The 25,488-nt window shown below is 38.6% G+C and overlaps 2 protein-coding genes across 10 annotated transcripts in view; one reads left to right on the top strand and one right to left on the bottom strand.

The window, feature by feature from the left end:
* The window catches only part of LOC107227616 (cadherin-99C), a 113,612-nt gene that overhangs the window by 18,381 nt on the left and 69,743 nt on the right, over window positions 1-25,488 (top strand). The gene's annotated exons all lie outside the window — the stretch shown is intronic.
* Window positions 3,912-8,773, bottom strand: LOC107227619 (uncharacterized protein C15orf61). 5 transcript variants are annotated; one of them, XM_046730038.1, is made up of 5 exons: window positions 8,352-8,773; window positions 8,078-8,270; window positions 5,392-5,618; window positions 4,193-4,436; window positions 3,912-4,109 (listed from the first exon to the last, which is right to left on the bottom strand). In XM_046730038.1, exons 3-5 carry the CDS (start codon window positions 5,476-5,478, stop codon window positions 3,982-3,984), a joined length of 459 nt encoding a protein of 152 aa, XP_046585994.1. In that variant the 5' UTR covers window positions 5,479-5,618; window positions 8,078-8,270; window positions 8,352-8,773; the 3' UTR covers window positions 3,912-3,981. The 5 variants fall into 5 exon arrangements, with proteins under 5 accessions (XP_046585994.1, XP_046585988.1, XP_046585991.1 ...); XM_046730032.1 differs by lacking the exon at window positions 8,078-8,270; XM_046730035.1 differs by lacking the exon at window positions 8,352-8,773 and having other exon boundaries at window positions 8,078-8,343.

Genomic DNA, 25,488 nt, shown 5'->3' with positions numbered 1-25,488 from the left:
CGGTTCGTATGAAAGGTACTGCAATATAATATTCGAAAGGGGTAAAATTTAACGTCAGTTGTTTCAACGACAAGTTTTTCAAACATTGTCCCACCGCGTAATGATGACTGGAAGCCTTGATCGTCTCACAATCAGAAATAACTCTAGGAAAGTGAATGTACTGTTTTGTAACTAACTACACACTATCCACCATATACATTAGTTTTCCGTTATCGGGCTGATCAAGCAATTAAATTTTGAAAGTTGTCAGCGGATTTGATATGGTAACGTATACCGTTACTGCGCCGATGTCCATACTGTCTTCAATATCTACTACCGTGTATAATTGTGCATCCAGGTAGGTGTGAGAATGCGACGAAGGGGCCAATCGCCCGAAGCAATTGTATGAAATCGTTTAACCATGACAGTCATATACGTATATGTATACGAGTATGTATATACCGACGTTTTTGAGGCTTTCGAGGTGGGTGTACGCGTTGAAGGCCTGTTGAGTAGTATCGCGAGACTTCGGTACAGGAACCGTTGATAAGGAAAGTTGATACGCATTGAAAGTGTGATGTCAGATATAAGATGTCGTATTCAGATAAAAAAGATTACTTTTGTCGACAGAAATAATTAACTCAGGCCTGCCATACACCAATGATAGAAAGCGTTATGTCATCTCTGTATTCCTGCTATTTATCTTGTTTGCTGCTGTATGGTAAATCGTATTAGAATAACTTGATGCATGTATAAAAGCTTGCGGTGATGTACCTACGGAAATCAAGGAAACGCGCGTAAATCTTATGAAAGCCGTAGACGTTAGTTGCAATAGAACACGGATGTCCCGATGCTATTTGCGTTCTGAATCAGCAGAATCAATGAAGCGAAAACTCGTCCATCTTAGACCATCCAGTCCACATGCCAATTACAAACGTACGTCGATCGTAAACTTGGAATTTTATCGCCCGTTGCAATGAACATTCATCTCGCTTGACTTGCGTTCCGGCAATTCCGTGAATATTGCATATGGCAGCCAAAATCGATATGAAAACTGTCAAAAATCTTTACCACAGCGGTCAATCTTGAACTCGGTTCACGAACTTTTGCCAGGCCAATTTCCTTGTTACGATCCATAGCTTTTATTTTAATGGGCAATATTCAATAGTCCTTTTAAATAATTCGGCTCAATATGGTAGTGTACGTGTTTGTAGAACCGCATCAGCCAAAATAGCATTTGTTGGGGAAATCTCAGTAATACGTAACAATCCCTGATCCGAGAGAGAATATTATGTGGAAGCTGTAACTAATCCGAACCGAGACCTGAACGTTCTTCAAGCATTTTCGCACAGACATTTATACAAACTGTTGCGATAGTAGAGAATGGAAGTTCAGGAAGTAGAAGTGGTTGAATAGTCATTCACTTACACACAGAAAGGAGTGAATAACACTTGAGAGATTGAAGCCACGAGAACTGTACGATGGGCAAGGCCAACGTTTGTGCCCGTGCTAACAAGGGTCCGGATAAGGTCATCCACTATACGTTACCAGAGTTTGCCCTGCAGACAATTCGAAATTTCTCGAAGAAGCCGTTTTTAATGACTGAACTGAAAACGTCTTCCAATGCCATACTCGAATTCAAAAATTTGACAAAAGCGTGTCAAAGAAAGCCTTCAACCAAAAAACAGTACGCGAGAAGAGAAAAGATTATACTAGAGAATTTCAGTAAATTGAAAAAGAAAGAAGACGGGATAATGATGTTGATGGCAATAGCGTGGCGAAAGTTTTCGCTTAGATCCAACCAAGTGAAAGCAGTTTCTGATTGAATTTACGTTTTTATCATTCTTACACGATCCATGGCTTGGACAAGTATTGCAAATTGTCACATTGAAATATATACCTCTGACGTGTTTGCACTTTGGCGTATTTACCGTTTGCATACACATCGTTACCACTGCTGTTTACCATTCTGTGCGAATTAAATAATTTAAATTTCACTTATATTTACGCCTGATTTCTGTAATCAATTTTGTGTTGGCTAGAAAGTCGTTTGAAGTATCTTAATGGATAGACAGTATCTACAGCCAATCTTGAAGTCATGAATTGCCCACAGAACTGTTATGCCATAGTTTGTGTACCTGTACACCTCGACAAATTTTTAGAGATTGTCATCAATTGTGATGTATGCAGTACACTTTCATTACGAAATTCATGTTGGTGTGGCATATAAAAGAAACAACAAATTACGCAGCACATGTACTAACTCATTTTGAGATCCATGATTTCATCTTCATGACAACCTTCAAGCAAATGGTAAATACATTTGTTTAGTTGATAGTATGGATAAACGAGTGTTCCTTGACACGAATCGACGTGTTCATTGGCTTTATCATTAACTCTGTCACTCAGGTCCCATTATAAGTAAGCTTTTATTTCAAGCAGAACTGAAACGATATATGGGTACTTTGTTTTTAAAAATTTATTTTCTCTTCCTCATGAATGCTTTGATTTGATATTAAAAGAATTACACTGATCAGCGTATTTTAACTATCGAAAAAGAAATCGCGAAGACGAGCTATTTTTAGACCCGTTAAACTAACATGGTCCCTTAAATAACATCGAATCGTATCCCATAATGCAGATATTTTCTCAAACCTATCCACACCTCATTCAATTATTGTTATAAATCTGAAATCATAGTGTAACGTAATGTATAGTATACATAAATGGCCCCATAGTATCCAGCTTAGTATATCGAACAAGCGGTGGTTATGGGAAATTAAACGTTCGGAGCAATGGATTTTTTATCACAACTCAGCATCCTCTTGGCTGACTGGAATGTAAAGGTACGATTTACCGGGTTAGCATTAAATTTAAATTAAGAAATGATTTTTGAATGTTTCTTTGATTAAAAAGCCTCACCCGGCAACATACAAAGTGAAGGCTTAGCTCAGTGATATTTTCTAAAAGTCTTGTGATAGAAACTTCTCGCCGTATAAACTTTTGAACATTTAATTTACGGAAAAGTATGATTCATTGTCGAGCAGACTAAGAACAGTCATCTGTCTGATTCATCTGTCCCATTAGCGCGCGGTGAAACGACTTTCGTCTGCAATTAGTGTAATGAAATAATTTATTTTGTATCCAATTCAATTCTTGTACTTTTCTAACTACTCAGAAGCCATATACGCATACAACCGGGGTACGCGAACTGCCATTTGATGAACGCCTACAGTTGTTAATTACTCGGATAGCAATTTTTGTGATCAAACGCGCTGGTGGCGTTCAATAACACAGCATTAAAACACCAAGTTCTCATTTTAGTGCAGCGTAAATCAATCATTGAACTTTACTGCTCGGCTTCGAGCTTCTTGCCACTTATTGTCAGCCTCATGCCTAGTGGCCTGGTGCTTGTCACCAAACCACTGCACCAAGTTATAATACCGGCTCGCTCCTTCGCCTCTTCACCGTAGTTACACACTTACTTTAACCCTATGGTCTGCCTATAAATGTCAGCTGCAGGTTTTCGCCCTGCTTTACCGTGGGCGACTTAACTTATGCATATAATATGCATAATTAACAGGAATCGTTATGCCTGGCCGTTGGCCACATGCGCTTATAAATATAAATATCTATTTCAGTTGAATATCATTCTTCAGAATAGGATTGTATTGGCGCTGAACGATCCGTCGAGGATTAGTTTTGACAGTTCTTATGAAATACTGCAACTTATTAATCCACTTGGGTCAATCACAATGCACCTCATCCTGTTCGTAGTGCATGAGCGATGAATTTCTAGCTAAAACGTTTGCCAAACTGTACCTCGTACTTCAATGGAATTGCATTCAGAATCAGTTGATGCCACTTTGATATTCAGACTCGGCGAAAGGATGAATGATTTTCTAATTAAGAATGGATCAGATTTGTGGTGACGTTTGGAATACTTTATTCGCAATAATTGGACAGCATACAAGGTGTAAAATAATTACTGTGCATGAAACGCTAATACCGGGAGCCTTTATCCTCCGGCAATAAGAAATGAATAGTCACGTTGCCATGAGGAGTTTTAACGATTTCGCGATGACGAATTAGCTGCGTGGCCGTCAGTCCATATATCAATGTAGGAATTCCTGAAAGAGATAAATTTCTGATGGTCACTGCCAGGGTAACATCGGGGGTAACTGGTCTGGATTTTACAAGTATGCTTAATTACCAAGGTTGATTATCTTGATGATCATGAAAAGGGTGTTGTCGGCACTGAGATCCTCCTTAGCTCTCTTTGTGCAGTGATACTTTAGGTAGGGATAACAACCTGTCCTCAAAACGTGATAATTGCTTTTTCCAACTGGCCAGTTGAAATGGGACATACCTCGTTGATCGTTTACCACATCAGCGTACTTCACAAAGTACGAAGTCCAAGGTGGTTCCTCAGTTTGTAGTAAGTAGCTGGTCAAAACCTACGTGAAAGCACACGAATGATCAAATAAAGTGCGACCCATAACAGAAGGGTTATGAATCGGAGGTCGCTAATTTCATCCGTTAACTTTTGCCAAGACTCACAACTGCATCTAAAAGCAAATCATCATGAAAGTACACCGTGACGTCGGAAACATGGGGAAAAAAATGTCAGAAACTTTCCACGTGCATTATTGAACTTCAGAAAGAAAAAACGAACTTTTATATCTGGTGTGACTTGCAAATTTCCAACGGATTGTGCTATTCTATGATATTAATTATTGAACCGAATTTTTTCATCATCATTCTAGTATCAATATCTAGCTGTGCCTACCAACTGTGTAATAAAATTGCCTAACAATACCTCTATAAGTGATTAAATTAATACATTTTCTTAGTGAAACTATCCATTCATTTTTATATGGATATAGTTATTAAAAAGTGAGACTGCGTGCGGGAAACATTATCAGCAAAACATAGTCTTCAAGTTCTCTGCTACACGATAAGTACATAGAATATTGGTAACGGTATCTTGGGATCGATTGAAGTGGATACTAACAATTTCCTCAATGGTTCTGTAATCATCCAGAACGAATTGATAATCAGTCGCGAACATCTCCAGAAGCCATCACTGATGCTCAAAACGATGCACTGCTAACAATGCTCACGCGTGACAAATGAGCAATTTTTTTTTAAAGATTGACTTCTTATTTTTCTGTTAACTTCAGTTGAATGGTTTCTCCACATATGACTATCCTGACTGCTTATTTTTATCATGAACTGTTGAGCGTGTATTTTTTTTCTGCACGTACTTGTGCTTAAATTGGTCCGACGCAAGATACGATATAAATAGCGTTACAACGATAATTTCCATCCCGTACGATTCCTGTTATTTACAAACAGGATGCATGATCCTGCTTGCTACATATACAAGACATTAGAGGTGGTATAACTCACCTCCGAAGCCAAGGGCTTATCGCCGTTGCGTATTTTCCGGGTTGGTAAAACTATCAAAGAGCGAATCCAGCTGCCTCCCGGCGCCATTTAGTAACCGGATGTCGATTCTTGTCAGTAAATCCTCGACGCTGAACGTCCCTGAGGCAATGCTGCTGCACGTCAGGACATTGAAAAATATCTTCCAAGAATAGAAGGTGGTCAGGTATCTTCTTTGCTTCTGAGTAATTCTATGGTATGATAGCCGTGCGAAGTATTACCGGCAACAGAAATTTCGCATGGTAGAGGTCAACGAAGGAAGAAAGTTTCGTACTTATATGGTGAAAGGTTTCCAAATGAATCGTTAAGTACAAATTTTACACTGCAGTGTGACACATAGCGATTTCTAGAATCTTCACTTGACTATCTGTTTTCTATTTTGTATGATCTTTGGCTATAGGTGATCAGTCCAATGTTTTAAAAATTGTCGAATTTGTCAAAGCCCTTTCAATTCTCGACTTGTTTATTAACATTTGAACTATGTATAATAAATTATTCTAGGTGAAACTAACTGCACCACGTTGCGAATCCAAGGCGTAGATTAAGACTATGGAACTATCTGGTAATATTAATATTGCCAGTTCATTGGGTGTTTAAAGCGCAGCTATGTTGTCAATAGTCTTGTTTGAAAATAATGAATGTTGATTTTCGTCAAGTGATAGCCACCTTCGGTCTGAGTCAAACTAGATTCGCTGGTATCTTCAGTTATGTATTGCAGCATCTCACTTTTTTATTCCGAGTTCCTAAACAGTAGCACTTCTTTTTATATCATGGAATAAGAATCCACGTCCAATTTTGAAGTGCATCACTACATAAATAAATAAAACCTATCATCTCTGTAACCGGTCGAGTGAAACGATTACAAACAGTAAACAACTAAGACATCAGAGTGGCTGGTATCTATTAATAGGAATGACTTCTGGACATTATCACCTTCATACAACTCTCTTCTGCATGATCAGGTGTCAACAAACATCGATGGTCCAGAGTGGGAACGCAATTAGGATCGTGTGCCATGGGTACAGGCATGTAGACTTGTGCTACTGCTGCCATTCTGCACTATCGTAGCAAGCCATGTCACCGGGTGTCTAGTGGGCCGGGGAGGGTGATATCCATTAACAATTGATACCTGCAGGTGATATTACTATTCGCGAAGTGTAGTCCGCGGACCATGTAATGACCCTAGATCGACATAACTTGGGATACCATTTGACTACGGGATCTGTAATTCCGAGGGTAAAAGTTTGCTCTCATTACATCGTTCGTGGAGCAGTTCCTAAGGTCAGAATCGCTAACGCTCTGGTCAGACAACTCGAAAACACTAAAATGATTCAAAAATATGGTATTAAATATTGGACATTTATAGAACGATTATCAAGTCTCCTGTGCGTCATAACGCTGGGTCGCTGTATTGCATGGTCGACTACTCACTTGAGTTTCAGAATGTAAAAAAATGTGCTAATATGGAATGATTTTGGAACAGGCAGTAATAGCGAGAAGTCGAGTTTAAGTTGAAGATCGATAGACCTAAACAAATATAGAGATTGCTGATGCTAAACGCCACATGGCACTCGTAACCCCAAAGGTAGATGACTTTTAAATGTATCATATTCGCATTTTTCATTTAAAAGCAACATGTTTTTACCCATTCTGATCAACCTGGGTATATACTCAGTCAATGCATAAGATGTGGAAAGTAGTAGGCTTTCGTAATAAGGGGTTGATTAATTGACAAATTTCTTAGAAAAGAGATCTTCAAGAACTGAAAGTGTTCGCATCGTTTTCTATTACGGTCAAATATCTCTGGTGAAATCGATAATTTCTTTCTTATGATTTTTAACTTCATACAAAAATGCCATTCACATACAGCAGTCACGAAAAAATTATCACAGATAAAGGATCGAGTGTTTTGTAGATGATCCCGCTAGGTCAAAAGTACTTTCGGTGTGCTTGTTACAGTATATAGTAGTAGTAGAACAGCTGCGTCATATAAGCATGGTAAATAAAGATTTCGATATTAGACTTGATCTTTAGATCTTGCAAACAATGCATGTTTTACTGTGAAAAGAGATGTACAACGTGAATATAAAATTATTCCAAGTGAGGTTGAAAAGGTTGAAAAGAAACTATGGTTTTCTCATACCGTTAGTAGATATTTGGTCGGAAATGCCAGAAGCTCACGTAAATCGTATAAAAATTACGCTTATACTTCACGGATGAAAAAAGCTTAATTGTTTCAAGAGAAGTCGGTCATACACTGGACTCAGGTCCCTTTGTGAAATATTTGGCTTCTCGTATCATTTGGTACCCTGCACTTCGTGCGATATGACTACCAAGACTGCATAAGATGAACGCGAAAACAACCTGGTCCATTGACCGAATGACTTTTAACTAAGGTGAACGAATATAGGTGTAAGTGTCACAGCCTATCGGCGAGTCAACCCATTCACAACGTGGTTACAATGCTAAGCAAAAGTAAGAAGTAGAGCTGCATTTAAGTCATGCAACAAGCATGAACATTCCCGTTTAATTGAATTCAAGGTAATTGCTTTTTGATTCGACTGGTTTTTCATTTCATGTCACTGCCCGACCCTACATTATACGCTGTATGACATTATTTCGGAACGTGAATTTCTGCTCGTGACTATACCTCTTCCATCGTCCATGCAAGACACACGTACAGCTCTGACACGACGCAACATCTGCTGGACTGTAGAGCCCGCGTCGGTCGTGTCGGTCCACCTGCGACGAGTGAACGCCACGAGGACGCCATGTGACTAGAGCCATGAAACTACTACTAGGTTGGAATGCTTGACCAGCCACCGGAGTATTTGCGTTGTACTCTGGGTACGTATCGACGATGTGTAGAGACGTCGGGAGAGGATTACGATACTGATACATGTACCAGAGGCTGCTCTACTCACAATGCTTAGCGTTTGCTGGACTCAGGACCGGGCGTTATCAACGGTAGCTCTTCGCGCCGTCCGTTACTTAGCCGCGCTGATCGGCGCATGCGCAGTCCGTCAGACCCCCACTCTCCTCGGTGGGGTCGTCAGAATCGTGGACTTACAGAGTGGTGTGCGTGCGCACGGATGCAGGCGCATTAGGCAAGCTACTCGCACACATCCGCGGGAACGCAGAATGAAATTAACACCGCCACCACGCCGGCCGTGGCTGTCGGTCGGGTTCAGCGGAACTGGACACGTCGAGTAGTAAAAAGGAAGACTGCACGGAACGGGCGAGCAAACGAGCTGGAGTGGAGAGCGAGAAAAAAGAAAGGGAGAGAGAGAGAGAGAGAGAATGAGAGGGGGGGGGGCAGACTGTATACTTGACCCGGAGTCTTGGCGTTGCGCGTTGCCGGAACTGACGTCACGGTACTCGCGTGCGTACTGGCGCCGAAGCGCGCACGCGCATACTTGTAGCTGTGCAGCGTAAGGCGGTTACTAGAAAATATTAGGATCACGTCTTACGTTAGAATGAAGCTGAAAACTTGAGATTAATAATACAAGTTCAATTTAATTTTTGAGACATCGAATTTATTCTTGATTGAGCTCGTTATACGGTTTCCTTATCGTTCGAAGATTGAATCGTACTTAATTTTATTACGTAACCTCGTCACTCTACGAAAGTCACAAAGTCTGTTCTGACATATGCTAAAATTTGAACTAGGTCATCGATCTAGTAAGAAAAAAAAAAAAGTAAACGAAGACTAATTTTTAATATGGCGTTGTAAGGGAGAATCGCACTTAAAAGCTTTTATTTGCAAAATAAACGTATTTCTGACAGACTTTGTTGGAAAAAACTAACAGTATATCCTATAATGGTTGATGGTATTTCAACTAATTTTTCTTTAACGATGAGGTTAGGATGCTCATAGTGAAAAAATCTTCAAAGTCGTAACGTACCAAGTGATAAATAATGTCCATATAAGTAGTTATTTATGTAAATAATACACTTCACAAATTTTATTTTACAATCCGATTATCATTAAGAGGATATTATATTCGTATTCAACCCTTCGAATGGCCGAATGCGAGTTTTCGGATTACGCATTAAGAGATCGTAATAAAATGAATTTGCCGTTTGGCGTTCAACAATTTACAACTAATGAGATGAGATTTCCATAAAAATTAAAATCTTAAAAATTTCGCTTGCTCTGTTGATAAAGTAATGAGAAAAAGTAGCGCTTTTTAGGTTCTAACTAATGTGAGTAACAATTTGGTTTTTCTGTATTTCGACTTATGAGCTTTAAAAATTCTGGGAAATAGACTTTCGCATCCTTGATAATTCGTTATATTGTAACGCTTCCACACTCTTGATCTGTCTACTTTTTTATCCTCACTCTTTTTTGAATAACATTAGAAAGAGTTGTCAATTGAAAATTTCCTCTACTTCTATCGGTGTTAACTATGATTTTGAACCGAAGCATCGGTGGAGTGATAAAGTTTTACCATACAAACTATTCGCAGTGAATAGGGTACGATCAGTCGACTACTGCACAAGCTTTCGCCTAGTCAGCACATTGACATTTATCAGAAATCTGGGACAAGACTTGTTCAACTAACACTGGCTAAACTTGGTAGACGTGTCACGGCATTGAAGGAATATCAATTACGTACAGTCGTTCTTCCTGCATGTACACGACAATTTTCAATACACTCGTCGAGAAGTTACACATTTATTTCAGTTATTCACAGTTATCATTTAACCATAGATATTAACTGATCATTTTTTTTTCTCAACTCAATATTACATAAAACATGCAACAGAAATTGCCGGTTCACTAAGAAACGGAGAAAACTATGACGCGAAAATGGGCATTATCGAAGCGTATAAAAATAGGTACAATGAAGACAAATCAGGTAACGGAAAATCATCTGTTGCTGATATTGGGACCGAGAAGGACATAACGACCTGAAAGTCGGCTAATGTTCACTTCACCATTTACACAGTAAGATGGTTCAACATATTAGTTTCAAAGATTTTCGGTAAGTCAAGGTTGATAATTGACGAAAGGACTGTACAGTCAAACTAGCCATTTCACGGAACAGAATAAATTTATTGATGAGGTAGGGTAAATAGACCAGTAAATAAATGCTCATGAAATGGAATCAGTGAATAAACAATTATGTCAAAATCACTGTGTAATAGATACTTTGTTCATTTATTGATCGCTGTTCATTCACCGGTATAGTGACTTTATCTCATGATCACGTGCAATGTCCGAAGTGGCAAAAATCGCAATTTGTATTAGGACTCCTCAATTAAATAACTTAAAAAAGGAACCACAGATCCTTATTTTCTGGAACGCGGGGTGTTTGTAAGTCAGCACGGCGTAAGCTTGGCCACCACTGCATTCTTTCAGTGGCCAGCCATTGCGAGACTCAACATCCTCCAAATCTCTCCAAACTGGACAGTGAATACAGATATAAATTTCACAGAAATTCTTTGGCCTGAAGATGAATCGACAAAAGCGAAATTGCAATTGAACCGTGACCTCGAGGTTTACAAGCGATTGACCGGATATCGGCAAATTGCTAGGTGTCGACGGTGTCCGAGGTCAGGTATGAACTTCGACCCCGATAAGAATGCCTTCTGATTTTCCCGCGTGATATATTCACGCCGTTTGCCGCGTCAATACGATATGCACGCTATCCTTGAATTCTCACGAGTTAGAAGCTGAGGCAGGTGCATTACTCTGATAAGGCTGGGTCATGTCGTTGGCCAGAGGCCAGGGATTCGGTGGAGCGATTAGCACATTCTGCTGCCTCGCACTGGTCAACGGGGAATATCTCCATTAGCTGTTTCGCGACGCACTGCTGCTCGCGCAGAAATGATTTAACGCTGTGATCCACGGTTGTATATTGCCAATGCGTTCGACCATCAACTCCAACCATGACTGCAGCTGGTAAACCATGAAACTGTGTTGGAGATCTAGAGAGTGACGTTTGTCCGACTGTTTAGATTCCCCGATTCGGAATTATGCAGTCGCAAACAAACTCTTGTGCTTCGGTTTGCACGGTAGCCACACCGTGGATAAATAATATTCGCTGATCCAATGAAAAACTTTCAATGTGTGGCCTGATCAATACATTTTTCGAGTAGGTACAGGACGTGCGGAAAAAATTTTCCGTGACCGTCGACAAGCGTGAAACTATGTAGCTACGTTAACGGAATAATTTTGCAACTCTTGCATGAAATGTGCTTGCTCGCATGGCAAATATATCGACTCTTATTTTGTTGGGAAAAAGAATGCTCATTGTGTTCTGTACGGAACACGGTAGGTGTAGATTGATCTTAATCTGAGAATCGATTCCAATCCTGAAAACCGTACCCTGGAATAAACGTACCCATTAAGATTTGCACTAGAGTTCTTTTGGTGACCGTGAAAAATTCTGCAACGATGGAGTTACAATGCTTCAGCGATTTCCGGGACTGTATGACCACTACCAATGCCACCCATAGGGTGTCGAAGTTGACGAATGAAAATAGAAACTGGTACAACTGATGGAAGATGTCGAAATTACTATTAGGTACTGCGTTTCTTGGAATGGAAATAGGACCATACGCAGTTCATGTACACATTCTACGATTTTCGGGTAAACTATCAATATACCTGCGTAAAATCTAAACAATCAGAAGCTGATTCAATTTCCACTTTAAGATGATGAAACCTATCTGTCTCGGCTTTCATATACTATTATACAGTAACCGCTGGAAAACCAAATTCCGTTCGATAAAAATGGAAACACCTGAAGTGCAGTTTTCGGCGTAAAATATTATCTGCTTGTTCGCTGGCGTCAGCATTATCTCCCAGGAGATATTTTCTACGGTGGACCGATTGAAATCAGACACCTCTTATATGTTCGTACAATCAAGCAATCACGCTCTCCTGACTTTTAGAAATCTGGGCTTGAGAACAAAATGCAGCCAGGCGTGATGTGGTTTGCCGATTAAATGAACTCGCCACCTCGAGTGGTATGTATACGATATGCATATTACACGCGAATGGAGTAACGTGTGCAAAATTCTACAGAACGATTCATGTATCTTCTTAACAATAATGTTATGCTCGTGCCCATTCCTATTTTTTCATGAACAATTTTTTACCGGTCTCTTCATTATCTCAGTGAGTCTTATAATTAGCAGCAGACGTCCTTTAATTCGCTAAAATAAAAAAAATTCAAATTTATTCCCACGTTAACCCTCAAATTTGGGGCCGAATTCGCATCTCCAACTTGAGAATCAACCACAACTTGAAAGGGGGTTAGTATAGTATAGTTGAGGTTGACCTCAACTCAAGGGTCAACTCTCGAGTTGAGGGTGCCAATTCTCCCTGAACATTGAGGGTTAACCCTGGAATTAAAGGTTTAATCTCCAAATCGAGAATCTACCATAAAATTCAGGGTTCTAAATTGAATTGAGGGTACCTAAACTTTTGGTTGGAGGATCCCCTTCGGTTATAGAAGTCCTATGCCCTATGTTATAATAATTTCAAATCTAGGAAGTATTTAAAAGTGAAGCTTCGACGGTGTATATACTAAGATACCACCAATTATTGACTGCTACGTACGGTTATCCCGAATAGCGTACGTTCGACACTAAAATCATGAGCATTTTCTAGAGCACATTGTGTAACAGAATCACATAAACACAGAGTGCGCAAAACATTCATTTTTTTTTTTACAAAAAATCCACTGTCTAGAAACCATCAAAATTGATTATGGCTAACAGTGGTTTCGTTGATCGATCGATTAAAAAATTATACACCTCGTACTCGGTTGCGACGCCCTGTAACATACCAAGAGGTAAACAAAATTATAAATGGTTAGGGCCGTAACAGGTCGAGATGGCCTGGATTCTCCCACGTACCACGTCTAGTTCCCTCGATATTATATGTAGGTGCAAGCCGTCTCGTTTCGTCTTGCCTAGTTCTTTGTAACTGAAATGATTTCTTCATGCGTATTCATTTCTTATTTTTCGTTTCGTCGAACAATGCTATTATACCAATTGTCTCATTGCATCTGTGTAGCCTTTTCATTACCATCTGTTGGTCTGTTGGGTGGAGCATTGTAGGCTTACAAGACCTTCCGCACTTGCATATTCATGATCTTTTTTCCACATCGCAATCAATGATTAGTTAACGGCCGTTGTATTGCTTTGTGAAAAAAATTAGGTACCTTGAAATGAGATTCATTCGAACAAATACGTAGTCTTTATACAAACTGTGACACGCAGAAAATTATAGAATTGTAGCTGACAATGAAAGTTTTTCCGGCTAGCTTATGCTGACGGTTTATTATCCATCTCTCACTATCTCCTTGTTTGCACCTGTATTTCAAGAAGTATCTTTACTGTCATTTAACCGCGACTCAAATTTGAACGATATCAGAAAGTCATTCGAATAACATATATGTACATTATACAGTCATGTTTTTGGAGTTACGAACAGAAGCTTGGATCATCACACTGAAATGAGACGTTCTATTTCGATACGTTGCAGTTAAATTTTTTTTTTAAACCAATCGAAACTCTAGTTTGTTAGTTTAAGATCGTTGCTGTGAAGGAGCTCATGTCGTCATATAATTTGCGTTTCTTCAGCTGCAGCCATGCAAATAATATCACATTCGCACGGGAAACCGGAACATTTATGGAATAGAAAATAACAACAGAGATGTCCATGCCTGTATCTTTGTATGTATAATGTTAGTTACGTACACCTCCTGAGATGGACTCTGACCAATTCAAGGCTACCTGTGTCGACTGCTGTACAGGTTAAATAGATCATAGCTGACGACTACGGGGCCTTGAATCGCTCAGAATCCACCTCGTGATGTGTACCTACAGTATTACAACCAGTACAGGCATGCGTGAAGCGCGAAGGTCACTCGTCGTTGCAAAAAAGTTAGAACTTAATTTGGTATACGGATATCCCGATAGTGCGTAACATTCTACGAGAGGCAGACACTCGTAGCATACTTTGTCAAACGTGACTCCCTGTCAAGTAAGATTTCGAAAATACTTTGCGATACTGGTGCCTTTGATATTTCTTGCTTTTGCCCAGTCAAATATCTTTTCAACAAGTACGAGGGTGTATTTACAATCATCTTGGATCACAGTACCGGTAAAAACTACTTCGATCACCGCCGGATATACTTTGCATAACTGTAAGATGTGCGTAACCGTTTTAAAAGACTCTGTTCGAATGACGCAATCGAACATACGTGTGAATTTTATACGTACAATGTAGTTAGACATCTGGTCAGATGTAACGTAGACGTAGGAATTTGGTACATTCTGCTTACTGTAATTATGCCTGTATGTATACGTATATTACGGCTAAGCATGCCGATTATTTCTGAAAAAGCGAAAAGTTTCTTAATTGGTCAAGTTTTTATCGTTCCTCCTCGCTGCTGTGCTGCTTCTTCCGTGCAGCTCTGTGCAAATAGTCGTGGGGATAAGAATGCATAAAATTAATTACCTAGATATGACCCCGTTCGTACAAACAGGTAGATTTAAGTTAATCTATGAGTAGAACACGACTAGATTCCAGCAGCAGTAGAAAGATAATGTCCTCTATTTGCACCAGACTGAAACTAAATTTCAAACTTTTTTATGTTTCAGGTAAGTTTGGTGGCACGCGTTATATGCATTCACGATCAGCTTACAAGCAGATAGCGTTGCTATACAATTGAGGATCGTGGAAGATGCAGCGCATAAAAAACAGCGTGACGTCATAATTCGAGGGTGAATTTGCTGTATGAATTTATTGACGTAATTTTTAGTGTCTCAATCATGCATACAACTAAGTTCTCATTTCCTCTAGCACTTCATGTTTTTCAGTGAAAAAGATTTGTTTCATTTAATTTTTATTTTTTTTTAACCTTGCTGTTAGTACCATCTCATCGCTGGTCTCGTTGACTAGTGAGCTTTGAAATCGGTGAAATTATTCAGTAATGAAAGTATATACGACGTAGTAACACAAACTCTAGTTATTAGTATTCAACCAGTTGTAGCAAAAAAAAAAAAAAAAATTTAACGATTATCTGTGAAGAAAATTATCACATATATAAGCTTGACGGACGATATTTTTTTCCATCGCTCTGTTTAAAAGTGCTTGTACACGATCAGCCTTTGTAATATCACTAAATTGGAAATTCTGGAATTACAGCGGTAGATAGAGTTGCGATCATTAGAATACAACGTGGAAAACTATTTACGAAACATCTACGACGTCAATTAGTTTGCTCTTAGCGTACTCAAAAGAAACAATAATTCCGGGATAACCGTGCGATCAAAAATGGGTGAAAAAAATCAAAGTAATTCGCTTTTGCAAGATAGTATTGAGATCGTCTCGTGTAAGAATTTATTGGGCATCGTTACTGTCACAATTGTCGCAAAAATTGAGTAATGGCATCGTAATCTCTGTTCGATTCGACATTTGTATATTTGTTGTAAAAAAAAGCGAGTTTCTACCGATCACACGTCGTATCAATTTCCATGAATTTATGATTTTTACGTTCAATCAAAATTTACAAAAAATAAAAAAATAAATAAAAAACAACACCCGACGCATAAAACTATGAATTTATTCCCAGCTTACTGGACGTATGCCTCGGAAATACATAAATACATCTAAGACTCCTTGAATCGCGACGTTGATGCGGCGCTTGAGGCTCGGCAAGGATGCTGGGGTATCAGATGGGCGATAGGGTGCTGCGACGTATAATAAACCGCACCACCGCAGGTTACCTCTCGGTTATTTTGATACGCGCGTACGATTTGCGGAGATAAATTACGTAACGGATCTCGTTGGCACGAACCTGCTCCTTCGTTATGCATAATTTACAATCGCCCAGCCATCCAGGATTTTTATACACACATGCAGCAGCCCGCGCCTCCATTCGTTGCACCGACGACTAGCATTCTGGTCGTGCATATGCCGCCTAGACCGTGTAACGGGACGGACATCGCACGGTGCACCAGGTTGTCGATGTCCGCACGCACACGCTCGTGTTCTGTTCAAAACTTGTGCGTATCCCGTATTAATTTTATGCGCGAGTAGCGGAGGAAATTATTATACGAACAAGCCTAACTGGTTTGTACATTTTGTTTAGTCCTGTGTTAATCCTGTAATGCATACATTTTTACTTTCGTGCGATTCGCTTGAAATTTTGCATACGTGGGCTTTTGCGGTCGCTGATTATACGTCTGAACTCGAATTTTGAAAATTCAAAATGGCGGATCCAATATAGTGGACAGACAAAACATGGTCAAACAATCCTGTAAAATTTTTCGGTGTGTATTAAGTATTAAGTTTGTGTAAAAATTGGCATTCATACTCACATGGTAGATTAGCAGAAAATGATTATTTCGTGAAAAAGTACGAATTCCAACGATCTGTTGACATGTGCTATATTTGCAATTATTAAATAAATAAGTTTTATATTTTTTCTACATTTAGAAATATTTCAGGGACCATGTGGATCCAAAAAAGTAGTTTAATAAATAAAAAGCTGCGAAACAAAGGTGGGACGCTGAGCGTCCCGGTGTGAATCAGAGGGTTAATACACTTATAGGTGGCAGTAATAAATCACGGTTACTTTAAAACTGCGGAAACTCTGCGGGCAGGTCGCTTTACGCGTACACAATTCTAGACTAAATCTGATAATCAGTAGCTACAGTTTTCTACGTAACAAAATTGAATGCCTTTAGGAGTAAACAGTTTATTTTTTAGAAGACTAAAATTCTGGAGATTGAAGAATGGAGGGTTCGGTTGTCGTAAAACAAGCAGTTGTATTGTAAACATTTTTAGATGATTTAGAGAATCAAATCATGCCACGAGATGTATGTCGAATGTTTTTATCAATTTTATACCGACCAGATAAATCTGATTTCCCAAAAATGCAGACTAAAAATCATTACTCTGATTCGAAACGTAACCATATTTACTGCGAGCGAAGGTATGAAGCTGAAAATTTGAAGCAGCTTAGACTGCGACGGGATTTTCCCCCAATTCTGATATTTTAGAGCTCGCTTTCGCGTTTTATACCCGCATCGATAACGCAGGAAAAACGGGAAAGAGAACGGATAACATGACGTAATCCGATAGCTGTTGTTCATCGATAAAAAAGGGACGATAGGAAAAGGAAATCTCTTTCGCTAGCTGCGGTGTATTTCGCGCTGTGCGGTTAGCGTTGTGGTCTTAACTCTCACTGCAGCCTCCTCCGAAGCATATTAAGCGCAGAAGGCATCGTGTAATCTTTCTCGAGCATCTTTTCTGTGCCCAGTTCCAGCTTTCATTTTGTCGTTTTTCTCTTGGGCGAGATAATCCGTCGGAACTTCTTTCGGTTGCAAATATTATCATAGAATCCTTGAGTCTTGATAGTTACATAGACATTTGTCGAGAGACGAGAATTGCTGCAAAAGGTAATTTATGTTCAATCGAATCGTGAATTCTTATAGCATTAACTGTTTGAAAGATTTTTCCGGTACCTGCTTGGAAAGTAGAATTTTCGAAGCCTGTGGAGCGTGCGCAAAGTGCTCCATTTCCGAACAGTGCGGTAAAATGACGTTGGCGCATGCGCGCAACTGCGGTGCTCGGTTTTACACACCAGAGCTTTCTTTTGCACATGCGCACATTCGAACAATTCATTTTTACGCTCTGTGTCATTGAGCGTAAGTTACCTTAGCCCAATTTTACCCGACGTTAGTGATTCCTTCGTTGCTTTTCAAATCAGTCTTTCCTTCGCAGCTGTTGCTAAAAAAAGCGTGTGATATCATCATGCACTCGTCGGAAATAATCCACTTTCCATAGTTATAACACAAGATATCATCTTTTAGTTTATAGGTAACCCATAATTGATCGGTTATGTGGAATTTCGTATGTAGATTCACTTCGGATTTTATTGAAGGCGGAGAAAATCGCATGACGTTTCAAAAACGCTTTTTCAGGAGACAATGATTATTGCATGTTCATGTTTCATATATTTCTCACTTGTTTACCGACTGCTAGAAATATTATTGCATGAATAACGTTGATAAATGGTTTGTGTGGTATCTTAATGTTTTCAATACAACCCATGGTTAGAGATTTACCGTATCTTCAAAATAGTTCATTTTAAAACTAAATACGATAAAAAAGTCTCGATTTGATTCGAAGTTCGAGTTGTTCGACCAATTTCTTTCGAAAATACGATACTATTTATCAAAATTTCATCCTCGTTTGACAAATCAAGCTATCCATTACGATACAATACTAGTCAGTTGACCAGGTAGATAAAATTTCTCAATTTCAATTCAATGACAGTAAAAAAAAAAAAAAACCGAATATCATCTTGTTATATTTTGTCGTTTCAAGCTGAAATATCTATATCCGTAAGATTAGATTTTCCACCGCGTGATATTAGACAAATATTGATATTATATGTGCGCAAAGTTCTAAAAGTACTTCGTACGAATTTGAAAGCTAAAACTCTCATCTGTTTTAGTATGACAAAATAAAATTTACGTTTAAAGCAATTGATTCACTACCTGCAGGCAGAATATGTGTTCCGTAACCAGGGGAAAAAGTCAGGATTACGTTCGCTGAATTTGATTTTTGCGATAAGTCCTTGGCCATTTTAATAATACACATACAAACACCTACTTGCAGCTTGTTTTTCGGTGGTGTGGGTCGATTGGCAACTGAAAGGCCAAAGATCGTCAGTCTGTCAAATTGTCTATACTGAGGCTTATTCGGCAGTAGCGTACCTACGTATTCGAGAGGTGAAAGGATTTTTATTGGTGACGATAAAAACCTGTGAATAAAGGCCCGAGCAGCATATAAACGGAGGAAGTTTGCTGGATTTAGCCGCATCGTGGAATCGTAGAATTCAAAGGAGCCAAAGTTTCCTTTTTAATTCATCGCAGGTACCAACAGGAACCATCGTGTTTTTTTCTCTTTCTCTACCAACTTTGACAAACTCGTTTCCACACTCATTGTCGATATTTTAGCCAGAAAACAGATAATAATGTTGATAAAAGTCTTGGAAGCGATATTTGCAAGGATGTTTCTGTTATTTTGAACTGCCTACGTACAACGTCAATACGGAATATAATATCGAGTCATTTTAGGGAGTGACTGAACTCGTCGTTTCAATTGGTTCGAGTCTGCAACTAATGATGAATTTACTGTTGTAAAGACACATTTTAGTACTCGGTGACTGAAATATATTTCGTTATGAAAAGTTTCCATCATTTTTACTACAGCTAAAAAACATATTTAATTTTTACTTTAGAATACGAGCAACAGAGGTTGTTTGGTGATTTCGAAGTACATAACGTTTCGCAAGTGTCACCAACATCATGATCTTATCAGAGTCCCGTACCTGCCATTTATTTCAACGTATAAAATTAGTAAAGGGATATTCAAATTTATTCACACAATTATATAATTTATAACTGGACCAACTTTCCAACGGAAAAAACTTTTCTCACTCCTATGCCCTTTTTCCTTACACTTTTTTAAAACATCAGAGAATTTTCCAAAGTTATTCCTGGTCTACTGCTACTAGTTTTTGTTCACCAATTTTCTCAAATTCAAATGAACGTAACGCAGGTCAGTTTATCTAATAACGCATTAACATGTGGGTAGGTATAATAACACAGGTTGGCAAGAACACACTTGTTTTTTAGTTTATATTTAAATGAGCAAATTTTGATTCTACACATCGAATAATAACCAACATCTTCATTTATTACTTATAAGGTTTGCTTTTGTCTTTTTTACGTTGATAAATAACACTGGTCAACACGATTTTTGAATCTAGATTCTAGATGTCAAGATTTCACTTCTTCCAGGCAGCTAACAGAATAAAACAATATATTTATTAGATAAAGTTTGCTTTTCTATAAATCAGAACGACATATCAGATTCTTAAAAAAATTACCTTTTTTCTCAAACATTTACTGTGAATAACAATTGAACGAACTTCAGTTTCGTATTTAAATTTTTAAATAAGATTGATTCAAAAGTTTGTTGAATTGTTGCAAATAAATGTTTGAGCAAATGGGTAATTTTCTTAAAAATCTGACATATCGTTCCAATTTCTACACAAACAAACTTTATTTAAAAAAACTATTTATTCTTCTATTAGTTACGCGGAAGAAATCAAAAGTTTACGTCTAGAAAGCAGACTCAAAATCCGTGTTGACCGGTGTAATAATTTTTGCATTGATTATGCTACAGAAATCGTCGGTTCGAACACTCGGCAAATTTTTGTGCGACCACCGTGACGAAAGAAAGTCATGATTAAATGTTATCCGATATTTCAATCCAGCGATCGCTCATTGAATCCTGCTCGACACTTGGCACGTGTGCAGACCTGCATGTTCATGCTGCTCGTATCTCGAACATCGCGTCTCTCGACTCCGCCCCTTTTACTCCCAGGGGTAAATGATAAGGCAAAATCATTTATGAACAGCTCTCATTATACGGTGAGGTGCAATGGATGTTCGTTACGTAGGGTTCAATCACTCGAATGCTGGAAATTTTGTCCCTTTAGGCTTTTTTATTCAACTTCTGAAATTTCGAAAGGCTTTGAGAATGTCAGAAATGGACTGCGAACAGTTTGTAAATTTTCGATCCGACCGCCAATTGCTGTTATGCCTTAGAGTATGCTTCTCTGTTCGTTCTGAATTTTGCAATCTATACCGATAATCGTAAAGATAGTTGAATAGATTCTGAGATTGTTTGCTTCTAACACTTGCGAGATTTCGATTCAGAATGTGAAAGCAAGGCTCCTTGAGTTCGACGATTTCCGGTAGTAAACGATCCTGTTTCTTTCTTCTTCTGTTTTAAAACTGTGTACAAATATGTATGAAAATATAAGCGTCAAGCTATCGGTAAGATTCTCTAAAAGTTGCGCCACTTTCATCTTACAAGAATTTTGAATAAAACGAGTGCAAATAATGTGAAAAACTCTGATCGCGAAACATATATCAGAAACTTGAGTAAAGCTCAACTTTGATTAAGACTTCGTAGAGATGCTGAATTATTAAATTTCAGTTTCTCAGTTGAATCATTTTCACCTAAAACTTGTATTTCTTACTGAGAGTGCCGACATTTACAAAATTTCAAACATGTGTTTGCATCTGGTGAAAAAAATTCTTGACTATAATACGATGGTCATGGCACACGGTAAGCTGTAATTCAACTCGTCGTTTTTGCCAACCAATTCTGTGTGGCATATGCAACCTTTCAATTTAATACGCGGTAACAGTTTTGCTAGCAGATGAAGGGGCGGATCGAGTAAAAACCGACCTCTGCGCGTGTCGAATCGCTCTGGGACTTCTGCAGGTGAATTGTAGCTGCAAATGGCATGCTGTGAATCGAATGGTGACAGAACCGAGGAAAATTTTACCGCGGTGTGAAGAATCGGATTGTGGCAGAAAGAGATTCCATAGCCACACGGGAGATTTACACATTTAATCGACCTGACTCACCTGACTGCGATTCAAACGTTGTGGAATCTTTTTTTTTTGTTCAATTTATTAGAGGATGTATGATTTTTTGCAGATCTTTATTTGAAAAGGTTTGGATCTTAGCAGTCGATAAAATGTATGAAAAAGTATAACTCGAAAACTGCAGCTTGGATGAAAGAATGAAAACAAAAAAATTGTTCCGGGAAATGTTTCAGTTTTAAAAGAAATTCTGAAGTCGTAATATTCAAAAAAAAAAATTATATTAAGACCGTTGAAAAATGATAGCAGATATTCAGAAACACTTCGTTTTTTAGATTCCTCGATAACCATACATTTTTTCTCGCTCGTGATTTTTGGAAATACTCGTGTATTAGACTAGAACAATACGTGTAAAAAAAAAAGACACTAATCACTAAGAATGAATCAACTTTTACGGTCTAACTGACTTTATTTTTACCTGTACCGCGAGAAATCACGAACCGAAAATTGCTGGGGTCGTGACTTGAATGCCTTCCTGTAGAAAAACGATCAAATCGATCGAGTGAATGTGGAGTGTCGAATTCGGGGAATAAATTGGAGTAATCAATTCATGCTCCGATTCCGCATTTCGTAGCCGTTATCATTTCTAATGGAACGATGTCTGCAGTTCCAACGATCCAAAGATCCGCGCAACTGTACATGTTAATTGAAATTTTCCGAGCCACTCGTGTGTATCGACCGGGTAAACAGCTCACCGTCCTTACAATCATCACCCCGTCGTTTGCGACGTTCGTGGAAGGAATAACGATGCGAAATTAAACGCACTAAGCAGCTGACCGTAGAATCACGCAATTACACTTACACTGAGAGAATTTTTTAGTTCTTGTTACCGCTCAGTCTTTAACTATTTTCATTTTCTACCACAATCGAAAAATATAGTTCTAGGTAGAAAAGGAAAATTAGTTTTCTAGCTGTTACCGGAAACTCTAGTATCCGTTAATATTCTTTCTCATTGGGATCACTGTTACTATATTTTCTTGTAACTGTTGCGAAAATTTAATGCTTGTGCAACGATAAATTGACGTTAAAGCCTTATTTAACTAAAAAAGTAGAGCAAACCGAAGAAACTGATTTTCCGTTGCAATTACCGGAAAAGGATCGACAATAGCGCAAAATGGTTAGGCGTGCCTCGTTTTTCGTAATTCCAACAATATTCAAACAGTTTTTTTAACGATACCTCTTTTACTGAATTTTTCCAGTTACTGTAACAAATGAAATTTTTCTCAGTGTAGGCACGGGTATTTACTAAGGAATTCGCGAAGCAGAGGGATACGCAGTATTTAAAATCGGGCTCCCGGCCGATTTGAAAGTTTCACGAAACCGTTTTTCTCGAAGCCTCGCGGGTTGTGTGAATTATTTCACGAAACGCGGTTGGCGTTTGCCATTACCAAGCCTTTTACGTGGGTACATTTACGCAGTCTGCACTGTTGAGTTGACTATGAATAAGATTCCACCGCGATCCTGGATCGGTAGAAATATTTCCACAATGTCTTGTAACAGCCCAAGTAGTCTTACCGCACTGCAGAAATTGCTGCGGATCTCTTCGATGAATCCTGAGAGGTAATTTCAACGTAACTATTTTCAAGGTTTTTTCCTTTCCTTTTCTTCCAAGCAATCACGTCTAATTTGCGGCTCCGGACTACGTGATGTACGCGTTAGATAATAAATCGATCAATCTCCCGTTCCCGTTTTCACCGCCTATTCCAGTAGACGTGAAGGGAAAAATCTTCACGTATGCCAGCTGGCTTCTGCGAGTCAGCAGCTCAGCAGCTCGGTTATGTACATGCCTGCAGATAAGTGCAATGGATGGCTGTGTGAATCATTGTTTCAAATTAAGCGATGCTGCGAACATTTTCCAGATTTTTGTCGGATTTTTAAGCCGTGTTTCCACTAATACTTTACATGCATATCGATTATCACGAGTCGCTTTTTGATTTATGAGATTTTTTTCCCCTTTTTTGGGCAACAGCGATTAGATTCAAGAGAAAATGTATTCTTCCCAATCCACGTTACGTAGCACTGGATGGAAAAATATATTAACTAATTTTTCTTGATACATATTGGAGTTTCTGTTGATGGGATTCGCTGCAGTTCTTCTCCCTTTATCAATTACATTGTGAATTGTTACAGTAAATTATGAGTCAATTTCAAAGAGTTTTCCAGATTGAGTTTAACGAATGGAATATCTCTCTCTGGCACTGTAAAAAAATCACTTCAAGTATGGTGGAAGATGCAATTTTACTCAGGTAATAACTTCCGTTTCTGTGGGATTTTCGTTATTTCAATTTACGATAGTTAAAGGAAGATCCACATTATGATCAGTTTTCGATTTTTTGGTGAATAGCAAGCTAAAAGGTAGAGAAATGAAAAATTCTAGCTATATCTTCATGAATTTCAGTGAAGTGTTGGGAGTTTTTGAAAATAAGTTACAAGTTTCAATTGAACGTTTAGGGCGGTTGTCAGTTCGATTACCCTCAATATTACAATTTTATGAATGTTGTAGGAAATTCACGATCTCTTGACTATCGTTGTGATTACATAATTACGTGAGAACGATATTAATGCATAGTGTAATAATCTTTTTTGAATCCTTTGTTTAAATACAAAACTTTCGCACTGCCTAAAACTCACTTGACCTCTCGTCATATTTAAAAAATACGATTTACACAATACATGGAATTAACGATGGGCTGTGAAAAATGAAGAGATGACAGATCTCCATTGCAGTTTTTCGTTCACCTTCCAGCGTAATAAAAGATGCGTAAAATACTTTATACGTACACAGAGGTGGTAATTTGATAGCAAACAAAACAGGTGCCTACTGAGTCATAAAATTCTTTGTATCCCCACATCGTGTTTGCTTGTTACTTGCTGACGTGGACAGCTATTTATGCATGTATTGTAAATGTATTTTGGTACGCATACGTACTGTATACCTACCTGCTAATACCGGGCGTGAAGTAGGAGGTAGAGTGTATCGGGAAGCGTAATACGATCCGTGATCGAAAGAATGGGACCCAGTCTGATCCATGGAAGCCGGTTGGGTTTCTCCATTAAACAAGAGAAAGTTATTAATAAAAATGACGTCGCAATTTCTGCAATATTTTCAACCGTGGATACCGATACTCGTTTCTTCGTTTATACATTCAACGTGTACGTAATAATATGCAGTGCACAACGTTCGAACAGCAACATCCAATTGGTCGCCTCGTCAAACTTTCAATGCGGCAGTTAGGTTAGCACGAATTTATAAATAATTGCCGGCGATTAATTCTCAGGGTCAGCGAAACCGATTGAACAGCTACCCAAATTAAGTTGGACGCGAATTGAAACGGCAAATTTTTTAACGAGTTTGTTTCAAGGATTTAACGCTGGTATATGGACGACGTTTAATGATCGTAACATGATCGCTTCACAACGATTTTTAATAAAAATTATCCGACGGGTTTGAGGCACTCTTTGAAAATCACGAACGTGTCAAATTAACTCGTAACGTACGAAGCCTATTACGCAAGAAACGTGATCTCATTGTCAGCAGCGATCGCAACTCAAGATCGA

Source organism: Neodiprion lecontei, chromosome 1 (genome assembly GCF_021901455.1).
Source record: "Neodiprion lecontei isolate iyNeoLeco1 chromosome 1, iyNeoLeco1.1, whole genome shotgun sequence".
Lineage (NCBI taxonomy): Eukaryota > Metazoa > Arthropoda > Insecta > Hymenoptera > Diprionidae > Neodiprion > Neodiprion lecontei.
This window is presented reverse-complemented; position numbering and strand designations above follow the sequence as displayed.